Source organism: Strigops habroptila (assembly GCF_004027225.2).
Source record: "Strigops habroptila isolate Jane chromosome 13 unlocalized genomic scaffold, bStrHab1.2.pri S16, whole genome shotgun sequence".
Lineage (NCBI taxonomy): Eukaryota > Metazoa > Chordata > Aves > Psittaciformes > Psittacidae > Strigops > Strigops habroptila.
Genome location: NW_022651054.1, coordinates 11,240,842 through 11,258,797, shown reverse-complemented (window position 1 = coordinate 11,258,797; position 17,956 = coordinate 11,240,842). Strand labels below are relative to the sequence as shown.

Here is a 17,956-nt window from a genome sequence, read left to right as displayed (position 1 = left end):
GGTGGATAGTGCTGATCCACCAGTCACCAGACATGATGTCAGGAAACTTTTATACAAGTTTTTAATAAAAAAATTCAACAAAAAAAATATATAATGAGGCATTTTCTGCAATGCATACATTCTTTGTATCTGCAGGTACAGATAAATAACAGGAGGCAAAACCAAGTATTTTGCTTATCTTTGGCCATTAACCAATAATCACCCTGAAGAGATATTACAGGGTTGAAGAAGAATAAACCGAGTCTGTAATGTCTCACTACAGACAAGTATCAGGCAATGATACAGTAGTTCTAGATTTTCAGACATGTAAGGAAATTGCTTTAACACTGCCCAATACTGAATTTAACCTGGTTTGCTGCTATGGAACTTAAGGCCTTCTTGAGCTGACACACAGCCAACATTCTTGGGTTATATTAGATGTGCTCCAACCCTTCCTTACCTACTTCCCTCACTATACATTGCTCTAAAAGCCAGGCTGTACCTCCTCATGGCACCAACCAGTATGAATCCTATCTGGATCAGCTTCCCCAACCAATGTACATAAGGAAGCCTAACTGCTCTCTGCATAGAAGTTAATACTTTTTCTAGCTCAGTGTCCCAGGAAATAACTATCCCTCCACTTTACAGCATGGATGCAACTGATGGCTCTACCAAAGCAATATATACACGATACACATTAAAATCAGAAAAGCAATTTTTAAAGGTACATTGCTAACATGTAGCAGCTTATGTCTATATATGTACATGTTTTCACAGTTACAGTTTAGAAAATTGAGAACACCAGGAATACTTCTACTGTGTTTTCTATAAATATTAAAAATTTACCTGTCAGGCATTTTGACAAAATAGGATTTAGGTATCACTTTAAATAGCTCTTGAAAACCTGTACAGTTTTAAGCTTAAAGGCTGTAAAGTCTGAGGCCTCCTTGACGTGTTTAGCCAGTTTCAGCAGCTGGGCCCCCTGCCAGTTTGATTTTAATGATTCAGATCTGGTAACAAAGGAACTCCACCACCTTCGATGGGACGGGCAAGTTCTTGACCTGGGGGGTGGGCATCACTCTGCGAATTGCCATGCGACACAGATGCTGGAGACTGGAAACTTGTCTTGGAGTTGCCCAGAAGTACACGCTGCCATCCTGTGTCCTGCACAAAACCAAAAACCCACCAGGATTATCCCACCTGAATGATTTCAGCTTGGTACAAATACTTTCATACACTGCTGGTTAGGGGGAAGGTGCTCTGGGCTCCCTGTTGCTTGGTTCTGGCTGTTCCAGCTCAGTTGCAGTAGATGCCAGTTCTTCATTTAAGCTACAGCATCACAGTAAGCAACTTCTGATTATCTGTGTGATAGGCCTGAGCAGATCCTGCAACAGCTACTGAGGGCATCACCTGAAACAGTAACTGCCCCTGATTATCTACTGGTCTCTTGCCAATCCACATGTTTGTGGCTCTGTCTCTTATTTATTCTGAGAGATAAGGAACGAGTTTATCAGCTTCTTGATTTTACTGCTATTCCAGGCATGTTTAAACAAATAGTAGCAGAAATGCAACTTTGTGCTTCTGACCTAGTTTTCAGTCGTCACAACTGACGATGTTTAGAACACTTTGCCACTCTTCTCAACCCTTTGTGTTGCCTTAATATTTTAGGAAGGGAAACCCCAGTATATGCTTACCCTGCAGCTAGAACACTGCCATCAGTAGAAAAAGTACAGCAGAGCCCATTGTTCAGAGGTGCAACTTGTACAGGGTATTCTTCATCAATTCTCCAGAATCTTACCATTCTGACCAGGGAAGAACAAAGGAGTGAGTTATCAGAGTAGACATTTAATTCTGCCCAATGTTTTCCCTGATGCTGACACAAGACACGAGTCTGCAGCAGAGCCTGGGGAATTTTTATGAACACTTCATATGCACACAAAGTGTTTCGGACTTAGCCTGAAATACCATGACTTCTTCATCCCTGGTCTAGACCTTGATCTGTATTTCTTCAACCATTTCAACCTCAGCAGTTAAAATAAAAGACTGCCCTCAACGCAGAAGTCCAGTTCTTCCAAATACTACTTGCGGTGTTAGTGAAGTTGAATGTGAGATCACAGAATACTTTTCTCTTTACTTTGGAATCTACTACTGTACAAAAGACTTATGTGCACTAGTAACTCCATCTACCTTTTTCACTGCTTACAACCCCTCTTTTCCTGGTTTCAGCTGTTACACACTCCAGATATTCAGATCCTCTACTCTGTACATGTCTAAGTATTTCTACATTCAGAATGAACGTTAACATACACCAGACAACTCAGCTACTTTTACCAAGACCATTAGAAGTTGTTTCTCACTTAAAACCCAAAAAGCTGACTTAGTATTTGAAAGTTCATATCCTCTGGGAATAATTAGAGGAGTAAAAACCTTTCCTCATACTTACTTATCATCAGCCAGGCTTGCAATGTGTAGTCCATCGTGACTAAAAGATACTGATCTGACCCACCGGTCATTTGCACCTCCAGCAAATATTGGAGTAGGAGGAGGAAACAGATGCCTGCAGACAGAAAGACACTGAGTTAGCAGCGAAATGCTTAAGGACTAGGAAGTGTTTCCTTTAGCCCTGGCTAGCGAAGCTGAGGGAGAAAAACCAGATTGAACATCTAACTATGAACTCAGCAGTGGAGACTGAACTACTGCAGCTTTGTGGTACCGAACACTTTAGCTTTGTTGAAGATGCTTAAATAAGCACACATTAAAACATCAGTGCTTTAAATTCCTTCTCAGACAGAAGGATGATCTCCACGGCTCTGACACTTCAGGGTTTCCAGCAGCCACTGCTAAGATTTTTCCCAAGTCTGGTTATCAGTTAAACATGGAAATCCATTAATTTTCAGGAGTCATCTCCACCTAGGGGAAAGTTCCCAGATTTGATTACTTCACTTACCCAAATTCCATAAGAATAACTCCAGTATGTGGATCCCAGACATAGACTCGGGTATCATAAGATGCAGTAGCCAGTAAAGCTCCGTCAGGAGAGAACTCACAAGCTACAACATCATTGTGATGTCCTTCAAGTTTCCGTATCATGGAGTATTTATCCATATCCCAGAGAAAAACCTGCAATTAAATAAGCTGATGTTATAGCTCTGCTCAGGGCTGCAGGGAAGCACTTACTTTGTTTTAAAGTATAGCTGCTAGTCTTATTTAGGATTATATTAAAATCAGGCATTATGAATTACTACAATTAAGGAATATGCTCAGTGTCATACTCAGATTAAAATCAAGGGTTTTATAAAAATAATTAAAGCAGACATGCAAGTTCTAACTCGGGTTTGTTAAATGTTATTAACAAAATAAGCCAAAATATAAGATAAAGGCAACACAATTTAACCATGTAGCTTACTGAAATTCATGTATTACAAAACTATTTTATTAAAATATGCAGAAATAAATAGGGTTAAACTCTACAGTCCCCTCCTTTCAGTAACTACCAAAATTGTAAGAAATATACAGACAGAAAATGTAAGGTTAACATATTGTTACTCCAGTGGCATCCCTTTGAGTTTAAGATCACTTGTTTACAATTGGCTTGGATCACCAACGTCAGCCTAGGAAGAGAAACAGATACTGCAAGCAAAAAGAATTTTCACAGCCAAAAGTCATGTCTTTGGCAAAACAACAGGGAAGTCTACCCACATTATTAGAAAGGATTTATGCATTTTAAATCAAGTCAACAGTAAAAAACAACATTAATATTACAATTTACCCAAGTAATTGCATATTATATTATAAAAATCAATAAAAGCTGATAGTATTCTGGGATTTTACATGCACTTTTACATTAGGTATAATCAAGACTGTGCAGAATTACTTAACAGGAATGAACTATGTACTGCAGCATAATTTCATAGAAAACTATGTCTTTAGCATGAGATGTTATGATCCTAAAGAGCTCATTAGGGTCCTTGATGTCCCTGACTCACTTTTACTGCACAGATTAAACACTGGTATCTTGGATAAATGTATATGTTTGACCAAAGCAAACAGCCTTAGTGCCTCATGTACTTCCTCAAACTGACCCATTTACAGTCGATTATAAACGTGTTGACCAATTTCTCCAAGGAGACCCCAACATTCCATACAAGTGGAAGCTAAGTTTGAGGAGTCAGTGGGTTTCACTGCTGTGAAAATTATTAAAAAACAAAAAAAAAAGGAAAGAAAGAAAGCAGAAGGTGGACATCAACCAGCACCTGCGTACGTACAGGACACCTTGCAGCCGAAGGCAAGGTTACTTCGTCCTACGGTAAAGTTCGCCCCCAGCCTGGTAGCCAGAGATGCCACTCTCTGCCCAGCTAACACCATTGTGCTCCTGTGTGAGTGGTGCCAGCTTAACCTCAATCACATCAATATTGCTGCCACCACCTGTGACAGGGAAAGCAAGAAGCTTATGGAAAACACACAGCCTAAAGACAGCAATGTATACATCCATATCTGCTCTAGTTAAAGAAAAACCAAACCCCAGATCTCAACTATTCTCTATCAAATCTGCACTGATAATTTAAAGTATAAAATAAGCATTTGAACAGTCACCCGTATAAAGTAGTATCCAAGGACTAAATTGTGCTTTTTACTCAGCATCACTAGGCTTCATTAAACTACCTCAATGCCCCTGTCACTAGACTGAATTCCCCTCTGTTTTATCCTAATTCTTCAGTGCCAAGAAAAGCAGCTTATGGCATACGTGCTTTACCTGCACTGCTTTCAGTTCTCTAGCAGGCCATTAGAAAAGGGGTGAAAACAAAACCAGTATGCTGCTCTTCCTTCTAGTCTTTAGACACGAGGGCCATTTGGATTGGAAAACAAGTAGAAACATTTTTGTTCAATGGGAGATACCATGCCTGGCTCAGACTTTGAAAAGTCCCTTTCATTGAGTAGGAAATAGAAAGGATAAAATCAATAATAAAATAGTTTTATGCATTAATTTAAGTATCTTTTAACACTGAAAGCTTTAGTTGTCTTTGATACTATGAACATGTGCAGAACTATTTCTCAATGAACTCTTACAGTTTCTGCAACTAAAAGCAGTGCAAGTTCAATTCATAAATCAGTGTCTGAATGCACCATTTGCTAGTTTAATTTCATGCACTTTTACATCATCATAAAACATTAGAAGTTCATGACACCGAGCACAAGCTTGATGTTACTTAGATTTAAAATGATTATGCACACAATTCAGTAGCTTTAATGAACAAGGAACTCTGACACATACTGCTTTACTAGCTCCAACTGAACAGAGGATGGAAGAATCCGGAGAGAATGCACAACCGTACACCCAATTCTGATGTCCTCTCAACACTTTCATCATATTTCCTAAAAAGACAGATATTCCCATAAGGATTGGTTAAATATCGCACATCTCGCAGAGTCATTTTACACAGAAATAAAAATTCTGTCATGCAGCCTCTAAATCCCATGTCCCCGTTAAAAGAGGTCACTTCACACACTCTTAACTTAATGTGATACCAGTTTATGCCTTTAGGGGACGTACAAAGAATTTCAAGAGAACACACAGAGTGATTAATAGAAGTGACTTTTTAAGCAATCCTGACGCACGTATATTTATAGCAATAAAAGAGGAGAGTATGTGGCTATTTCTCCTACATATTGCAGCAGATAAACTCAATTCCTACCATCATCTTTCAGGTCCCACACTCGCAGTGTTTTGTCTCTGGACGCAGACACTAAAATCAGGCTCCCGTCTGGGGCAAAGGTTAAATCGCGAACAACTTCTGTATGGTCCATCAGGTTAAGGAGGAGTTTTCCTGTTAGATGAAAACACCACAATTCCAAATGAAGGACACCTCTTTTATCCAGACCAGTGCTTTATGGGTACAAAATTACAGCAGGTAAAGCCAGTTTTCTCTGCAGAAATGCCGTCTACAGCAGGAATCATGTGTATCCTTTCAGACTCTTCAGGAAATTGCCTCTTGGTACAGAAAAGCTAGTAAACCTCTACACTAAATCCATATGCCTCAGAAATAAGGCAAGGCTTGTTTTTTAATACACATTTCTGTTCTAAACTTAAATTTACAAGATAATGTAAATTACTCAACAGTGTTTAGTTTCATTTCTTTAAAGCTGAGTTCTCTCCCAGCCTAGCAGCTGTGCCACCAGCTACTTGAGACTCCCTCATTTCAGATTCAGTGTTACTTGAACAATTACTTACTTTAAAAAGGTTCTCATCAGCATAATCCCTCCCCATTCTCAAGAACAGAGCAACTTCATCTTCTGAAAGTTTCCTTTGTTTGAAAGTATATTGCCACTAAAATCCAGGGAAGATTTTAGTGTAAACTACCGATATTCACAAAGTCAATCACATGCATAACCATTTTGCAGCAAGGAGGCTTCATCTTATGTCACTTACATCTTGAAGCATGACCTGAATCTGTTCCTTCCTCCTGCAGTATTTGGACATTTCTAATTGGAGGAGTTCATGCTTTTTTTTACGTTCATTTGTATTCAAGATTCAGTTCCCAATTCATCCTGTGTGTAAGTGATGTTACTAATGCATGAAGTGCCAGTGAAGCACCAGCTTCTCTCCCCCACTCTACCTGTGTATACATCCCATATCTTGATGCGCCCGTTGTTCAGGCCCGTGGCCAGGAGGAGCTGGTCCTGCCCGAACTTGAAGCGGTGCCATTCGATGTTCACGCAGCGGCTCTGCTTCTCGGGCACCGAGGAGCCGAACGCCAGGCTCCACACGATGTCTCCACAGTCTATGATGTGCTCACAGGGTTTGTTTTTCTGACCACTGTCACTGTTCTGCCTCGGAAGTCTTGTGTTGAGAGAGTTGGCAACATTCTTTGTGCCATGCACCAAGCTGCAGAGCAAGCAAAAGTGAAAAACAGCAATGGCATGAACTATCTTGAAAAAGAACTAAACTAGAAAGGTCTTTAGAATGTGATGAAATCTGGGAGTTGCTGTAATGTACATTTTGGAGATCTATAATGGTGTGGCTTTAATTTCAAGTTATAAAAGCAGCCTGTCTTAAGACTGTCAAAAATTACTGACGCCTGGAAACCTTCTTACACAGTGTAATACTAATACTTTCGTACCTATGTTTACCTCTGCAGAGAGCAAGGTAGGAACTTAACCCACAGTGAAAATAGTATTTTTAAAGCATTGACAGAAATAATAGTTACAAAAATTTCAAAGTGTTTCTGCTAAATGCGCGGGAAGTTCCCTGTAAATCACTTCCACGTGTTAAACACCATAACGGATACTGTGACCAGTGCATGGAAACCAAATAACCCCCCACCAGAAGAGGGAAGAAAGAAAGGGGAGGTGGGATTTGCTGGGAGGGAAGTGTAACCAGCTACAAAAATGCAAGTGCTGGTTCCTGACCTCATTAAAACACAGCCCGAAAGTGGAAATACAGTGTGTCTTTTGGACCTTCCTTGCATTCTAATAAGAATGATGAGGAAACTGGTTTGCCTGCAAGTGGATTCCTAAAAGCTAAATAGCTCTCTGATAGGAAATTTAGAAGCCCAGATCCTCCTGAGTCTTTACATTCCCTTTTCATTGTAACTTCCTCTTATTTTAGAGCATCTGAATCAAACACCAAGTCTCTCCTGCACAGCCTCTGGGAGGTTGCAGTACAGTTGTTTATCTCGCTGGCCTCAGAGGAAGAGATAAAGCAATAGTGGTTACTTTAAAGAACCAATCTTTCCCAAAGCCTGAAAAGCCACTATGTGCGTTTCAATCTGTTAAGAATTTCCAAATAGGAGATAGCTGTTACGTTTTTCAGGTGAATGAAAAGCCAGGAAGTTTTGTCTTACAAGTTACTAAGGCACTGAGACCAGGGGACCAGCTTCACCACGCGGTGCCCTTGTGACCACGCAAAGTAGGATCCATCCGGAGCAAACGCCACGGTCCAGTTTTCACGCCCACACTTCTTGTCAAAGGGAGAAGTTGGGGCCAGGAGTTCTCCCACGGTGCGTGATCGTGCTGAAAGAACACAAAAGAGATTCCTGCTTTAAAACCTGCCAGCGGGTTGTGAGGGAACCTGGCAATGTGATAGGTATTTGGCATTTTGTTTCATGTTAAGTCACTGGGAAGGTGTTTCACTGTCACTTATAGCCAATGAAAAGCTCAGCTGCTAAAGGGACTGAGTCACTGCAGAGAAGCAGCTCGGCTTCAAAACGTCCTGGTCATCACGTAAGTAATGTCTCATCTCGATATCAGAGGCAGAACTCAAACACGGTGAGGCCCCGCTGCCGCCCCGCGCTTCCAGCCGGGCAGCGCCCGCTGCTTCTGTCTGGGAAGAAAGGGCCAGCGCCAGGGAAGGGACCGATGTCACCTCGGTGCCACTTAACGAGGTTTTGCCCGTTCCTTCGGCCGAAGGAAGCTTCGAATAACGCATGTGATTCGCTAACGCGGGCTGTGTAACCCACCGCCGCCCGGGCGCGTTCGGCACCGCACCTCCGGCAGCACCGCCGCCGCCCCGCAGGGCCCCGCTCCCGCTCCCGCTGAGCCCGCCCCGCCGCGCCCGCCCCATCCGCGCCGCCGCGCCTCCTCACCGATGAGCTTCTCGTTAACCCTCGGGGGAAAGCTGGCCATCTACGGGGCCGCCCTGCGCTCGCCTCGGGACCTGCAACGGAGCGACACCGACCACCGCTCGCCGGGATGAAGGCACTGGGACAAAATGGCGGCGGCGGCGCGGGGTGAAGCGCGGGGCGGGGCGGGCGGCGGCCGCGCCCTCGCTGGCTCCTCCCACCGGCCCCGCCCCGGCGCGGGGCAGAACCGCGGTGACCCCCCCAAAACCGCGATAGATCGGGTTTTTCGGGGTGCGGGTGTGCGCTGCCGGGGTGCGGGTGTGCGCTGCCGGGGTGCGGTGTGCGCTGCTGGGGTGCGGTGTGCGCTGCTGAGGGGCCTCCTATGGCATAAGGCGTGTCTGGTGTTGCTTAAGTGCGCGGCGAGCAGCAGGTGACATTCCTGCCGCAGCGGGTTAGATAGAGGTTGTCTCCATTATCTTTAAAGCCAGGTTGTGACATCCTTGGTGGCTGTTTGACCATGGGGCTACAACGCAACACGTAAACCAAAAGTTATGCAAAAGCTTGTATGACCGCCCTGTGGAATGTCTGTGGGGCAGTGACGTGCACTCCCGATTGCATCTTCCCTAAGCACAGGGCTGGAAAATTCTTGGGAGGTTCCTACTCTTCAATGTTGATTTCTAAGCGTGTATAATTCAGCATCTAAATCCAGCAAGATCTGGTTTGTGGTAAAGTTTTGAATTAACTGTTAAATTAATGGAGTTGTCCATAAGCAACTTAGAGAAAGAGACCCCAAGGCCATATCCTTCTCTATGTGAGTTTGTGTTAACATCTGTGTGTTCCCTCATCCCCTTCCTTCTCCTCTTTCTTCATCCTTTTGCATATGTAAGTCTTCCCCTCCTCTAGACTAGGTGACTCTTCCTCGCTCCCTCTGGACTTCAGAAAAGCACAGAGCCAGATAATTAACTGCAGAGAATAACAATGATTTCATTCCAAAGTAGTGGCCAAGCTGGCAGATGCACTGGAATAGCTGCATGGGTTGGCTCTTCAGCTGCAGCAACACCCAGAAGTCACCCTTATGTAAGCAAGGCCAGCAGAGCAGACTTAAATCCTGTAGTGAGACGATGGAAGGAGCAGGAAGAAGTTTTGAATACTTTTGGTGGCCCAAACACCAGCATGGATTAACGCTGGTTTGTATAAACTCTGGTAGCACATCACAGAACTAATTTGACACGGTGCTGTTTAGCAGCATGATCCTGCTGCTGCTCTATTAATCCTCTGCTGCCTGCAGATGCAAGAGCCCTACGCAGCTATCTTCGCTTAATCCCTCAACAGCTTCTTATAACAAGGCAGATTTGTGGCCAGTGAACATTGTGAAATGCTGCTCTGGAGTTACTCATAAATTGTGCATGTTTGAGCGAGGCCGTAGCTGAGATGAGTCACGTTGTAAGATTCCTCCTGAGGATCTGAGCCTCACACACAGCCAGGATGAGGCTGGGTTCTATTTGCTTACCTTGGGGCTGGTGTAGCTGGGGGGAGATAGCAGTTGGGTTACACAGCTCTGTGGGAGGGTTACCACGTCGCAGCTTTCTTGCTACTTTGGTTTAGTTTTTAAGCAGCAAAGTATTTGGCAATTTATTACGTCTTTCAGTCTCTGTGTTTCTGTAAGTACTGTTCCAATAGCTGCTGCTTCCTCCTCCATGTGCTTTCTGCTCATTAGCTTAATAAATTTGAGGCCAGAAGGGACAATTCACTCATTAATCTGGTCTTGTATAACAGAGGAGTATATTTTAACCTAATGTAATGCACCTTCAGACAGGGAGGGTTTCCAGCAGTTTCACTGTTCAGCCTTTACAGCACTGGAGTCCGAATGCCAATCCATGAACTTCCCACTCCACATTTTGTGTGTTATGGACACCAGTTGTGGTATGTGAATCCCCAGGTGTTTGCAAGCTTACTAGAAGCTGTTTGGTGCCACAGGCTGTCCTGGAGACATTTCTTCTGTGTTCGTATCTGGCTGGAAGTGCTGTTGTGCCTGAAGCCAGAGGAGGAGAGGTGGAAAGTTAGGATCTGCTGCAAGCCACCAACCCAACCATTCTGGTGGGTAACATTCGATCAAAGAGGAGGTAAAGAACCCACACTCCCTTGCTCAGCACCCTGGCCATGTGAGCAAGCCACACAGGGTGATCTTTGGGATGATTTCCCTGCTCTCCCTGGTGAGGCATAGCTGTGGAATCGAGGGTGGCACCAGCTGCACCCCCCGCACAGTCACATGCTGCAGGGGCCTGCAAGGCTGCCCGATGGCTCCGGGATGATTTATGTGTTTTCCATGATCCTCCTTTTCGGATGCAGCTGCCAAGTCTGCACAGTGCTCTGCAGCTGGGAGGCTAATACACTCAGTGCATCTTCCTCCAGACTTAACACACTGCAAGAAGCTTTCACAAATGAAAGGTCCTTTGTTGTCTGCCTGCCTTGGAAATACTCTCCAAGATGCAGGTTATGGAGCTCTTCCCCAAGCTGCTGAAGCACCAGGATCTGCTTCTTTCACATTCTCCCATGGTGAATCTGGTTACACTCATTTCAGCTGTTTTTTCTTCTTTGATTTTTTTAACTGATTTGTGATTATATGTTACTTAATCAGCTTTGCTGAAGTCTTTTTGACTCACTCAGTTGTTAGACTGCACTAGTAAAGCCATCTGGAATTAGTCCATGTCCCAGATAAGGGATTGTGCTGCTCTTATAGCGATTGGTTTGGGTGCTGTTTTCCCTTTGTATCCCCTTGTAACGTTACCTGAGGTTTGTAAAATGAGCCTTGGTGTTTGCCTGTCTTCTAGCTACCCGCAAGACTCTCAGCAGTGTGTTTGCTGTGCTCCATTTCCATTGCTATGGCTTCCTGCTGGAAGGCTTCCATCACTGAAAGGCTATTCGTTCCGGTGTGTGAAGCCTCAGATCTCCAAGTTCTGCCCATTGTGCTGTTCCCCACTCCGCTCGCACAGGACACCCCACCAAGGTTACTCTGTTCAGGGACCGGCAGGGCTGTCAGTTCCTGCTAGCTGGGGGGGTTTGCATTGCAGGGCCAGAGCTCTGGAAGGCAGATCAGCACAGCGAGTGTGAGATGCAGAGCACAGGACCATAAAAGCCCGTGGTGCTTTTGCAGGCCCATGAGTTATGTTCCCCCTTCTCATAGCTCTCATTCTATAAAGCACTCCTGACAAATGAGAGGTGAGGGAGCAAATAAGGCCAGTCGCACTGCAACCAAGGTGGCTGATCTGTGCACCAGTGCATGCATCTTGGTGGTCTGGCTGTCATTAAGTATTACACTATTTATAGTCTGCACTGTTAATAATTCACAAGCTCCTGCTTGTTTTGAGAAGCCTCCTTGGGACAGAGAAAGTTCAACTTGAGTTTGTGGAGGAAAAAGTGAAGGTGAAAGGAAAAAGCAGAATGGGAGGAAGAGAAAGCAAAGGAAGTAGAAGAGGAAAAGGGATTTTCCTCTTCAGTGAAGAGAATGGTGAGAAGTTGAAGAGAACGGTGAGAAGTTAGAGCAGAAAGTGCCATCAGAGTCCCCAGACAGATTAGCTGCTGCTATTGCCCCAGCGCACACCAGAAAACTTCTGTCACTTCTCTGTCCCCTTCTCCCCCGTTGCTCTGTAGCTTTACTCACCGTGGCTTATTGTGGAAATTAGAATTAGTTTTCTGTAGAAAGTCATCAATTGATGCATGTCTGGTACCTGAGGGGTTAATCTGTAAAGGTCTGCTAGAGGAGCGCGCTGTGGAGCAGTTGCACAGATGGAATAGCAGAGATAGATAGACTGCAGTCATTTCTGCTCTGCCTTCTTTTGGTCTCTTTGGGATTTTATAATTCTTGGACCACATCTTTGGGTATAATAAACAGAGCAGATGGCTTCATGTGTGTGGTGAATTCAGCCCTTCCGTGATGAGTAGCTGTGCTGGAATAAGGGAGACAGAGGCTGGGGGTTATTCCTTTTAGGTTCAAAACCATCCCTCTCTGTAAGCTCGCCAGGGGTGCCCTGCAAAGGAGCTGCTTTCAGAAACATCTGTGCTAAATTTACCCCTGAAGTTGCAAGAGCTGTTATCTCACACGGCTGAAGGTCATGCTGAGAGTTTTGAACTTGAACTGTCCCACATGAGGATAACAGAAAAGGATCCCTGTGTGGCAGACAAAGCTGCTCAGCCTCGCTCGAGGCCACCGTGCCCACAACCTGGTGCACGTTGGTGTAATCTCAAACATCACCGACCTCTACCACAGCTATTCCGCTTCTCCTGTAAAAAGTCCTTGCTAAACCATACTAGTTCTGTGTGTTCCTCTTCGGCCTGGGTTTACCCACCTGCCAGCCACTTGCATTGTCCGGAGCTCAGGCTCCTTGCCAGAGGAGCACAATGCCTCATGGGCACCGGCACGCAGGCTGCGGCGTTCCCTGGGTTTGGAATGATGCTCCTGTCCACTGTGCAGTGAGAAACGTTACTGAGCTGGTTGGTGTTCCTCGGGCTCCATAGGATGTAGCCAGCAATCAACTGCTGAACATGTTTACAGTAGGGAGAATATGTTCTGCTGCTTATAAAATCTGTGTTTGGCACTGGACGAGCAGGATTATGCAGGGGGAAAATCAGTTGTATGCAGGGAGTCCCTGTAAACTTCAATACATTGTCTATAAATGCAATGTACAGAAAAGCAAGCTGAGTTTAATAGGAGCAATGAAAGGCACAGACCACCTCCAGTCTGTAAAGCAGATCAATAAAATCATAAGGACAGAAAAAATTGGCATATTAGGGAATTACAGGGTTGTGTCTGACAGCTTCTGCCTGGAAACAGAGGAGCTGCATTCCTGCTGCGGCGGGGTGGGGAAAGAGCAGGTTGCTTGTAGATAAAGAGTGTTTGCTCACAGATCAGAGATGGGCCGGAGCTGATGTGGAACTGCGCTTGGAATACTTGGGTGGCTCGTATCCAGGCCTGTTGCTACAGGGAACCTGTGCATAGGGCTATGGAGAAGGTGGAGAGTTTGAGACAAATGGAAGATTAAAGATTAAGGCTCACAGTGTCTTTGCTGGATAATATTAGCATGGTTTTATAGATGGATATGCAAATTCAGGCTGAAGATCAAGGATTTACCACAGTTTGTATGGGATAGCCTGTAGAACAGCTATAACTCCTCCAGAGCCAGAGGCCAGCACTTCAACCTAGGGACTGCCCTGTTATCCCTCCTGAGGCTGACGGCAGGAGCTTCACACCGGTGCTGAGTTTCGTGGGTTCTGGATACTCTGAGCAGCTCTCCTGAGCTGCTGCTTCACTTGAGGCCAGAATCAGTGTTAGGGCACGCTGCTGGAGCCTGCCCTGCCTCTCCCAGTGTAAATACCATCTGGGAATGCCAAAGAAAAGCAACGCGTTCAGCACCCTCGCAGATGTGCAGAAGAGCAGCCCCTGCGAGAGGAGAGGACTCGGTTGTCCCGCAGTTGGTGTGGTGGGACTGATGCAGGGTGCGATGCTGCAGCACCATGTGATGGTGCTCGCCAGGCACAGCCGCAGGCAGCAATCCTGGTTTCATCCCAGTGACAGTCCAGGCCTCCAGCTTTCTTCCCGTGACTCAAACTCCTGCCCTTTCTATGAGATCACCCAGGAGAGAAGCCAGAAAGTGCCAGTCAGTGCTGAAGTCACGAGATCTCTCTGGTCCTCCTCTCCTGTGAATCCTCTTCTCTTTCTGACCTCTATCGTACAATAAATGAGTAAGGAAACAGAATTGCAGGGAGAGGAAGTGATAACCTTGAATTATCCTTTGGGGCAATGTGATAATCCAGGCTGAGCTGATTAGTCATCCAGAACAATTAAAATACTGCTTTATAGTATTATGAGTAGCAACCACTGGAGATGCTGTGGGAAAGGCATTGCTTGCAAGGGGAAGAAAAAAGGAGATGCACAAAATGATCTCATTCCTCTGCAATTTTTAGAACATAAGCCCAGAGAGTGGGAGTGATTGTGAGCAAACAAACTCCAACGAGGATTCAGCAAGGAGCTTGTTTACACCTCTGAGGTGAAATGGCAAACACTGACTGTGTCTTTATCCATTTCCAGTGCGTGGCACAAGTCTCAATTTTGGAAAATAGCCTTTTCCATCAAGTTCCTTTAGAATATCTGAGCTCTTGTGACATCTTGATAATGTGCCTCAGATCAGGTATCAGGGATTAAACTCCTGGTGTTTTGCATCCAAATGAGATTTCTACTGGAATAGAAACATTTGCATGTAGAAACTGATTGTGGGAAACAATGTGCTACAATTGTAATTATCCTTTGTTGGTTAGGCTTTCCGGGATGAAGGTTCCGGTGTGAATATTTTGTTTGGAATCCCTGCTTTCCGTTAAATATAATCCATCGTTCTATGGTTACTGGTAATCTAGTCAGATCAGTTGCTTGCTCTGCTTGTATTTAACAGGTCCTAGTGCAGTCAGGGAGAATACAAAAGAAAATCCATGGCTTAATCTTTCAGGACAAGCTTCTTCACATGTTGAAATCCACCGGGCACATGTCAGGTAAGTCAATAAGAGACATGTCATGGGAAGAATACAAAGCCACCGCTCATTTATCAAACAAAAAGGAGTACGGGCCACTTTCCTCTCCAGTTCGGAATTCAGGGATTTGAGTGGCCTCTAATGCCCTCTAATGGACAAATCTGTTGGAGCAACGTCCTCTTGGGGTGAAACGATCCAGGATCTGTAGCCCTGCCAGGAGCCTGCCCAGCTTTCCCTGGGAGCCTGCCAGCCCCCACATTAAACCCATGTTTAAGGGTTTGTAGCTTAGAAATACTAAGTCACCTCTTACCCAAAACTTGGCAGCTCTTTCCCTCCCTCCCTTCCTTCCGCATCTGCCCGAGTTTGTTTGTTTGGCTTCACTTAAGAAAGGTGGGAAAATGGTTTTTGACCCTGATCCCAGATTTGGCACGGTCCCTCCAGGATGAAACCATGTCCATCAGGAATTGAAATCAAACGTGTGCCTTGCAGAGGGATGCCTCTAGAAATGGGGGGAGGTTTCTGGGCCATAAAGAGATAAAGAGAAACTAAACAGTATCACTTGGTGTATTTGAACCACTTCTGGAGTGTTTGACAAATGTGGTGAAAATGAGAAATGGGATGGGAGCAGCGAAGAGAAGAAATGGAAGTATGAAACACAGACTGCAGGGAGGAGGAGGGAAAAAAAAGATAGGCTAATAAATAAATAATTTGAGTTGAAAATACACAGTAGAGAAAAACAAAAGATACAGATGTGGGAGGGGAAAAATCTGTATTCTCAGGGACTTTCCTCTTACGTGTGGCTCCTACCACAGGTGCCACTCTTGACAGCCACAATGGGACTTTTTTAGTGAGGAAAACCCACTGGCATTCCCACAAAGCCTGACAAGACTCTGGGGATGCCTTAGGCTGTAATTTCTTATTTTAGTTTGCATATAAGCTTAAGGAAGTGCATTAAGAAGCTTTTGCCAAAGTGTCTGAAAATAATCCACCAGCATAACCAAGAGGCACGAGATTGTCAAGAGCTGCCAAAGAAATGGTACCACAACTCAGGAGCGATCTGGGGCTGGGGAATGGTGTGATTTCTCTTCAGATAACACCTCAGCAGCAGTTGCAGGCTGTTACGTGTCTGCCTGCTGGGGACAGAACCATGTGTGTGTTCATGTGTCCAACACATGGGCTCTAGCACAACAGTTAACGGAGACACTGTGGTTTTTCCTAGGCCAGCAGATCCCTTCTGGGACAGCGGGTCTCAGGCACTTTGTATCTAGCTTAGGAAGAAGAGGAAGCAATTAAAAGGAAGCAGAGAGCTTTAGGAAAGAATCATCTTGACCAAATACTGGCTGGAATTTTCCAAAGAGTTTTGGGGAAACGCTATGAGGATTTCCAGCATCACCATTCAACCTCTGAAGTTTTCCCCTGTCTAAAATCTGGGAATGCTACAGCAAGTTGTGTTTGCTTTTAGGGAACAGATTTGCTTTGGGAAAAACACTATGAGAAACAGGAAGAAGCAATGTTTATTTTGTTTAGTAGGTCTTAAAGGGAAGAAATAGCCTTTTTCTACCTAAGTCAGGAGTTCCCAGATGCTTTTCTCTCTGACCAGCCCTGGTTTCTTTCTGGCTTTCAGGACATGTTTTCAGAAGCCTATCAGTAAGCTGAAGCCCTTTCCTGCCCCTGCATGGATTATTATTGTTTAGATTTTGGCAGAACATAGAGATCCTTATGAAGATTGTGGCTGTATTGCCTTAGTGGACATTATTCCTGCTGGATTGCTATGGGATACTTCAGGATCAAGTATGTAAAGAGTTGAAAAAGCAGATTGGGCATGTTTATGGAGGAACACACCACTGGGTGTTCTGTGTTCATGCCTGCTCTCACACTCTTTGTGACAAAGCCTTTTCTGTCAGCCCAAACAGGTTCCGGGTGTGCTGTGAACCAGGCTGTGGCCTGGGGGACTCGGAGCCGGCCCAGTTCCCAGATGCCTGCACACCTCCTGGGGGAGCACAGCTGGCGGGGCTGGAAGCCCTGGAGAACAGACCTCCAGCATCGTCCTGGTTTCCCGAGTCCCAAGTAACCTTTTACCTTTGCAAGGGGAGAATAACAAATGCTTATGGAATGGTGAGGGGATGCAACATGCCCGTTTGTTGGGATGGCTTTTGGTGGAGCCTTTCCTTGTGCTCAGACAAACATGATTGGGAAAGGCCCTTGGGAGCAGCTTCACTCACAATCTAACCCAGAGGAGATGTCAGTAACTAACATGTATCATGTAGTTTGGCTCGGATATGAGTATGTATAACCAATACGTTAGAAGACTTTTCTAGACCATAAGGCAATATTTGTTTTAAAATTCTTTATGAAACATACTAATGCTGACCATTATAGAGCACTCTACTGCAGAGGGATCGATGGCCTTCACACCACAGCTAGTTACAGTGAATGGATCATACAACATCCAGGGCACTTAACAGCCCAATATTGGTCTTTGCAATTTGTATAAATCAGAATGCCTTTTGCATTTCCTGAGGGGTAGTGCCACAAGTACAGACAGAAACTACAATTTATTCTTCAAACAATTGGTTTTTTCTTAAATAAAATAATTGCAATTGATTTTCATCTTTCTATAAAACGTCTGCCTCTTCAATCGCTTGCTCCTGAATTTGTTGCTAGAAAGCAGTGGTACAGTTCATGCTGTAAATCTGGGTTACAGGAATTCCACTGTTCGTTATTTACAGGGAAAGTCGCCTCAGGATTTATTTCCGTTGCTGCTGCTGGTAATAGTTCATACGTGCTATGGCAGTGGCAAGAGTCTCTGAGTGGAACCAAGGCCCCTGCTGAGTGGAGCGACACCGAGTGAGTCCCTTTTACTCTCCAGCTCGTCACCGTGTGTTTGACAGTGTGAAATC

General features: G+C 44.8%; 1 protein-coding gene and 1 long non-coding RNA gene across 2 annotated transcripts in view; one reads left to right on the top strand and one right to left on the bottom strand.

Annotated features, from left to right (window-relative positions):
• LOC115602012 overlaps positions 1–17,679 on the top strand; it is a 42,735-nt gene extending 25,056 nt beyond the window's left edge. The window contains exons 3-5 of the long non-coding RNA XR_003989557.1: positions 14,981–15,077; positions 16,681–16,847; positions 16,961–17,679. This is a non-coding gene — a long non-coding RNA (uncharacterized LOC115602012). The remainder of the gene's footprint in view (positions 1–14,980; positions 15,078–16,680; positions 16,848–16,960) is intronic.
• On the bottom strand, positions 39–8,697 carry WSB1 (WD repeat and SOCS box containing 1). Its single transcript, XM_030472703.1, has 9 exons — positions 8,562–8,697; positions 7,821–7,989; positions 6,594–6,862; positions 5,673–5,804; positions 5,252–5,352; positions 2,927–3,099; positions 2,423–2,536; positions 1,674–1,781; positions 39–1,143 (listed from the first exon to the last, which is right to left on the bottom strand). The coding sequence occupies exons 1-9, from the start codon at positions 8,599–8,601 to the stop codon at positions 984–986; spliced, it is 1,266 nt and encodes a 421-aa protein (XP_030328563.1). The 5' UTR covers positions 8,602–8,697; the 3' UTR covers positions 39–983.
• Positions 17,680–17,956: the final 277 nt, after the last annotated feature.

Bases quoted from the DNA above. Each gene is read 5' to 3' on its own strand.
- WSB1 (XM_030472703.1), bottom strand. From the start codon at position 8,601: ATGGCCAGCTTTCCCCCGAGGGTTAACGAGAAGCTCATCG. The intron at 7,990-8,561 runs GTGAGGAGGCGC...GTGTTCTTTCAG, and splicing joins GGTTAACGAGAAGCTCATCG to CACGATCACGCACCGTGGGA. The intron at 1,144-1,673 runs GTAAGCATATAC...GGTTTTGTGCAG, and splicing joins GGCAGTGTTCTAGCTGCAGG to GACACAGGATGGCAGCGTGT.